At 39.9% G+C, this 6755-nt stretch overlaps 1 protein-coding gene across 1 annotated transcript in view; it reads left to right on the forward strand.

Annotated features, from left to right (window-relative positions):
- The window catches only part of LOC119568300 (probable serine/threonine-protein kinase clkA), a gene marked incomplete at its 5' end in the record, with an annotated part of 121650 nt that overhangs the window by 89772 nt on the left and 25123 nt on the right, over positions 1–6755 (forward strand). Inside the window, 1 exon segment of the mRNA XM_037916758.1 lies at positions 5736–5858. Coding sequence (XP_037772686.1) covers positions 5736–5858 — 123 coding nt within the window.

Genomic DNA, 6755 nt, shown 5'->3' on the forward strand with positions numbered 1-6755 from the left:
CTTCTCGCCTCTCTCGCTCTCGCTCTCTCTCTCTCGCTCCTCTCTCTCTCTCTCTCTCTCTCTCTCTCTCTCTCTCTCTCTCTCTCTCTCTCGCTCTCGCTCTCTCTCGCCTCGCTCTCTCCTCGCTATCTCTCTCTCTCTCTCTCTCGCTCTCTCTCTCTCTCTCTCTCTCTCTCTCTCTCTCTCCCTCCTTCTCATTTTCCTCCTCTTCTCTTTCTCCTCCTCCTCCCCCTTCGTGTTCTCTCTCTCCCTTTCCCGCTTTCCTTTCTCCTCTCTTTCAGTTCTCCTATTTCTATTTCCCTTCCCCTCTTCCTCTTTTCTTCTCGTCTGTCCTTTCTCTCGTCTTCCTTCCCTCTCCCTCTTCCCTCAATTAGCCGGCCTCTCTTCTTGCCTACTCCTTACCCTCTTCCTCATCTTCTTCCCCTCTCCCACTCTCTCTTTTCCCCTCTCTCTCTCTCCTCTTCCTTCCTTCCATTTTTCCTTCTTTCATTCTTCCTCCTTTCCTCCCTCTCTCCTCCTTTTCCTTTCCGTTTCCTCTTCTTCCTCCCTCTCTCTTCTCCCTCTCTCTCTTCCCCTCCCTTCGTCTCTCCTTCTCTTTCTCCCTCTTTTCTCTTCTTCCTCCCTTCTTTTCTTCTTCTCTTCCTCCCTCTCTCTTCCTCCTCCTCCCTCTCCCCTCCTCTTTCTTTCCCTTTCCTCCTCTTCCTCTTTCCCCCTCTTCTTCCTTCTCTCCTCTTCCTTCCTCTCTTCTCCTTTTCCTCTCTCTCTCTCCTCATGATGATGATAGTAATAATAATAATAATGATAACAATAGTGATGATAATAATAATAGTAAAAATGATGATAATTATAATGATAATAACAGCAATAAAACTAATAATAATAGTAATAATGCTGATAGATATACTGATGACGATGTTCATGATGATAATGAAAATAATGATAATGATAATGATAGTAATATACATAATCATGCTGATAAAGATAATGATAATAATAATATAATAATGATAATGATAATAATAATAATAATAATAATAATAATAATAATAATAATAATAATAATGATAATAATAATAATAATAATAATAATAATAATAATAATAATAATAACAATGGCAATAAACTCTATGAATGATAATAGTTATAATAGTGAGGATAATGATAGTAATAATAATAATAATAATAATAATAATACTGGTAGTAGTAGTAGAGGTAGTAATGAGTAGTAATATTGATAGTAATAATAATAATATTAATAACAATATTGATAATGATAACAATGATGACAATATGGGTAATGATAATAACAATAACAATAATAATGATAATAATGATAATGATAATAATAATAATAATAATAATAATAATAATATAATAATAATAATAGTGATAAGGATAATAATAATAATAATAATAATAATAATAATAATAATAATAATAATAATAATAATAATAATAATAATAATAATAATAATGATAATAATAATAATAGAACGACAAAAACAACAACAACAAAACAACAACAACAAAAATAATAATAACAACAATAATATTAACAATGATAATGAAGATAATAATAATAGTAACAACAATCATGATACCAAAAATGATGAAGATGATGATAATAATGATAGTAATAAAAGTGATGATGATAGTAAGAATGATAATAAAGTTAATTAAACAGTATTTAATAATCTTTCTTTCTTAATGAACTCAGATTTTTATCAAAATATTATGCAAATACGATTTTCAAAATCTCTCTCTCCCTCTCATCCTCTCTCTCTCTCTTCACTCCTTTTTCTCTCCCTTTCATCCTCTCTTTCTCCCTGTCATCCTCTCTCTCTCTCTTTCATCCTCTCTCTCTCTCTTTCATCCTCTCTCTCTCTCTCTTTCATCCTCTCTCTCTCCCTGTCATCCTCTCTCTCTCTTTCATCCTCTCTTTCAAACTCTCAATCTCTTTTTCACACTTTTTTCTTCTCCCTCTTCTCTCTCTCTCTCTCCTTCTTCTTTATCAACCTTCCTCTTTCATATTTCTCCTTACCCTTCTCTTTCTCCCTCTCATTCTCCCTTTCTCTTTCATATTTTTCCTTCTTCTCTTCCTCCCTCTCCTTCTCTCTCTCTTCTCTCCTTCTCCCTCTCCTTCCATTCTTCTTCCCCTCTTCACCTTCTCCTCTCACCCTTTCACCCTATCACCTTCCACACTATAAAAACACATATCTGATTGTACATATCAGCAAGTGCAGCATCCGATCTCTCTCTCTCTCTCTCTCTCTCTCTCTCTCTCTCTCTCTCTCTCTCTCTCTCTCTCTCTCTCTCTCTCTCTCTCTCCTCCCCTCCCCCTATCCCACCCTCCCTCTTCCCCCATCCTTCCTCCCTTCCCCCCCTTCTATCTCTCTCTCTCTCTCTCTCTCTCTCAGGATGCCCTGCCTTATCTCCGTCTCTCCGGCCCTTCAGATCTCCGCGATGGCCTCTCCAGAGCAGTCGTGACCAACGGAGGCTGAGCCACACATCTCGCTCGGATGCTGCGCCGTGATCCCTTTTGGCTTTTGGCTTTGTTGTTATTGATGTCATTATTTTTTTTTTGTTATTATTATTATCTCTGTTGTTATTATTGATTGTTGTTGTAGTTGTTGTTATTATCATTATCATCATTATGATTATTACTATTATTTTTATCTTTATTATTGCTGTTATCATTATCATCATGATTTTTATCATTATCATTATTATTATCATTATTATCAATATTATTATTATTATTTTCATCATGATTATCATTATTATTGTTATCATCATCATTATCATTATTATTATTATCATTATCGGCACTAATAGCAGTAATATCATCACTACTATTATTATCATCATTATTACTATTGCTATTTTCATCATTATTACTGTTGTCATTGTTAATATTATCGTTATTTTTATTATCTTTATCATTATCATTATTATCATTCTGTTTTGTTCTTCATTTCCTTTTTGTTTATTCAGTTCCTTCATTTATTTATCTATCTATTTATTCATCTATTTATCCATTTATTCATTCATCTATCTATCTATTGTTGTGTATCATTTTATCTATCTATGTATTCGCTTTTTCGGTTTTGATAGCAAGGAAGAGTACAGAAAGATGATAATAATAATGTTATTGATAATAGCAATAACGATAAAATAACGATAATAATAATAATAATAATAATAATAATAATAATAATAATAATAATAATGCTAATAATAATAATAATAACAATAATATTAATAATAATAATAACAATAATGATGATGATGATAATAATAATAATAATAATAATAGATAATAATAATAATAATAATAATAATAATAATAATAGCAATAATGATGATGATGATAATATTAATAATAATAATAACAATAATAATATCGTTATCTATATCACCTTCTTGTGACTTATCATTCATCTTATTTTGTTTAACTGTTTCATTTGATTAATTGATATAAAACTTTTCAGAGTTTATAGTACGTTCCTCCTAACTTGGGGGAGGGGGAGGGGGGAGGGGGAGGGGGGAGGGGGAGGAAGGAAAAAAGCGAAAAAAAAAGATAAACAAAAGACTAATTTTTTTTTATATAGTTTCTTTTCTTTTTTATGATTGGTTTTAATATTTTTTCTTTCTTTCTTTTTTCTCTCTCTTCTCTTCTCCTCTCTCTCTCATTCTCTCTCCTTTTCTCTTCTCTCTCTCTATCTATCTCTCTCTCTCTCTCTCTCTCTCTCTCTCTTCTCTCTTCTCTTTCTCTCTCTCTCTCTCTCTCTCTCTCTCTCTCTCTCTCTCTCTCTCATTTTTCATTCTTAGTTCGAAAAAAGTAAGAATTCAAAGACAGAAAATTACGTTGATGTTAATTTCATCCTGTACTTTTCAATCCTTTTTTTTCTTCTTCTTCTTCTTCTTTTTCTTTCAGTCCAAAAAATTGCAATGGAAGAAAGAGATTGGTTTCAGATTAGAGTAGAAAAAAACAGGATTGAAAGGAAGATATTGAATAGGGATTGTGCGTGTGTGTGTGTGTGTTTGTGTGTGTGTGTGTGTGTGTGTGTGTACGTGTGTGTGTATGCGTGTTTGTGTATGCGTGTGTGTGTGTGTGTGTGTGTGTGTGTGTGTGTTTGTGTGTGTGTGTGCGTGTGTGTGTGTGTGTGTACGCGTATACGCGTGGCATGCGTGAACGTGTGTCTACGTGTACGCGTGCGTGAATGAACACGTATCCACGCGTGTGTGTGTATGTACGTACGTGTGTGTGTGTGTGTGGTTACGTGTGCGTGTGTGTGGGTGTGATTGGATCAGAGATCGAGAGAGGGCGGAGATCGAGAACCTTTTTCATCAGCGGAGGAGCATCTTATCTGTGAGAGGAGGAGGGCGCGTGTGAAGAGGAGGAGAAGGAGGAGGAAGGTGAAGAGGAGGAGGAGAAGGAGAAGGAGGAGGAAGAGGAGGAGGAGGAGGAAGGTGAAGAGGAGGAGGAGAAGGAGGAGAAGGAGGAGGAAGAGGAGAAGGAGAAGGAGGAGAAGGAGGAGGAGGAGGAGGAGAAGGAGGATGAGGAGGAAGAAGAGGAGGAGGAGGAGGAAGGGGAGGAGGAAGGTGAAGAGGAGGAGAAGGAGAAAGAGGAGGTGGAGGAGGAGGAGAAAAAGAAAATAAAATAAAAGAAGTAACTGAAAATAAAAAAAGGAAAAAAAATAAAACGAAAACAAGGAAAAGACGAAGAAGACGAAGGAGGAGGAGGAGGAGGAGAAGGTCGAAGTGCCAAGAATGGGAAGTAGCGGGAGGGGGGAGGGGGTTGAGGATGGAGAGGGGGTGGGGGGGAAGCCTCGCCTCTCCTGACGAAAAAACTCCTTATCTCTTCCGACCTCAGATCTCGATAGCTCTTCTGTGGATGAGGCGGCCGAAGGTGGAGCGAAGGGGGGGAGGGGGGGAGTGGAGGGGGAGAGGGGTAGGAGCGCGCTCTCTCTCTTTCTCTCCGAATCTCTCCCACTTCTTTTTTCTTTCTCCCTCTCTCTCTCTCTCTCTCTCTCTCTCTCTCTCTCCTTCATTCCCTCTCTTTTTTCCCCCCTCTCTCCCCTCTCCCCTCTCTCCCCTTCTCTCCCCCTCTCTCCCCTCCTTCTCTCTCCTTCCCTCTCCCCCTTTCCTCTCTTCTCTCTCCCTTCCCCTTTCTTCCTCCCCCCTTTTCCCTCTCCCTTTTCCCTCGTGTTTTGTGAAGGTTGTGTTTTCCCCCCCATTTTCTCTCTTCTACCCCCTTTTATTATTTTTTTACTACTATCTACCTCTTTCCATCTTTCAGCATCTCCTATTTTTATTCATCATTTCACAAGTACACCCACGCAGCCACAGACACACACACACACGCACACGCACTCCTTCCTCCTCCACTTTCTCTACCACCATCTCCACCTCCTTTTCTCCTCCCTTTCCTCCTCCACCTCCTCTACCTCCTCCACCTTCTCCACCTCCTCCACCTCCACCTCCTACCACCTCCTCCACCACCTCCTCCTCCAACTCCTCCACCACCTACCACCTCCTCCTCCACCTCCAACTCCTCCTCCTCCTCCACCTCCTCCTCCACCTCCTCCTCCACCTCCTCCTCCACCTCCTCCACCTCCTCCTCCACCTCCTCCTTGACACAGCCGCCTCGAGGACGCGACAAAGGTCCTTCGAGATTGATCGAGCGCATTTTTCACCCTTTGCCAGAGCGCCGATAGGAGTTGCTGATACAGGAGCTTCCTCTTCGCCTGGTCACCGCAGCTCTGTCGAGTGCGAGGTTCGAGTGCGAGGTTCGAGTGCGAGGTTCGAGTGCGAGGTTCGAGTGCGAGGTTCGAGAGGGAGGTCCGAGTGTTAAGGTGAGAGGGTGGGGGGGTGTAGGGGACGTGGGCGGGGGGTTGGGGGTAGGGAGTTAGGAGGGAAGAAAGGCTAGGAGAGGAGAGAGGAGGAGAGAGAGAGGAAAAGGAGAAGAAAAAGAGAGAGGAGAAGAAAAAGAGAGAGGTGAAGAAGGAGGAAAAGGGGAAGAGAGATGAAAAGGGGAAGAGAGAGGAGAAGGAGAATGAAGAGGAAGTGGAAGAAGGCAAGGAAGATGGGGATTAGGGAAGAGGATAAAGAAGGGGAGGGGAAAAGACCAACAAAGAGAGGAGATAGAAGAGAGAGAAGAAAAGAGGAGAGAGTAGAAGAAAGGAAAAAGAAGAATAGAGAAGATGAGAAAAGAAGAAAAGAGAGAATATAAAAAGAAAAGAAGAGAGAGGAGAAGATAGAGAAGAAGAGATGAGAGAAAAAAGAAAAGAATAAAAGAGAGAGAGAGAGAAGATAAAAGAGAAGGAGAGAGGAGAGAGAAGAGAAAACAGAGAAGGAGAGAGAAGAGAAAAGAGAAGGAGAGAGGAGAGAGAAGAGAAAAGAGAAGGAGAGAGATGAGAGAAGGGAAAACAGAGAAGAGAGGAGAGAGAAGAGAAAAGAGAAGGAGAGAGGAGAGAGAAGAGAAAAGAGAAGGAGAGAGGAGAGAGAAGAGCCCAAAAGGAGGAGGAAAAGGACGTGGGAGAACGAGAGAAAAGAAAATTAAAACACCGAAGATAATGAAGTGAAAATAAGAGGAACGTGATGAAAATAATTGAGAGAGGGGAGAATGAGAGAGGGGAAAAAGAGGAGGAGGAGATAGAGACAAAGAGACACAGATAACAAATGGGGTTGGAGCAGAGATAGGGAGAAGGGCATAGAGATGGGGAGAGGGGAGGGAAGAGGGATTTTTTCTC

Source organism: Penaeus monodon, chromosome 43 (assembly GCF_015228065.2).
Source record: "Penaeus monodon isolate SGIC_2016 chromosome 43, NSTDA_Pmon_1, whole genome shotgun sequence".
In the NCBI taxonomy this organism is placed as follows: domain Eukaryota; kingdom Metazoa; phylum Arthropoda; class Malacostraca; order Decapoda; family Penaeidae; genus Penaeus; species Penaeus monodon.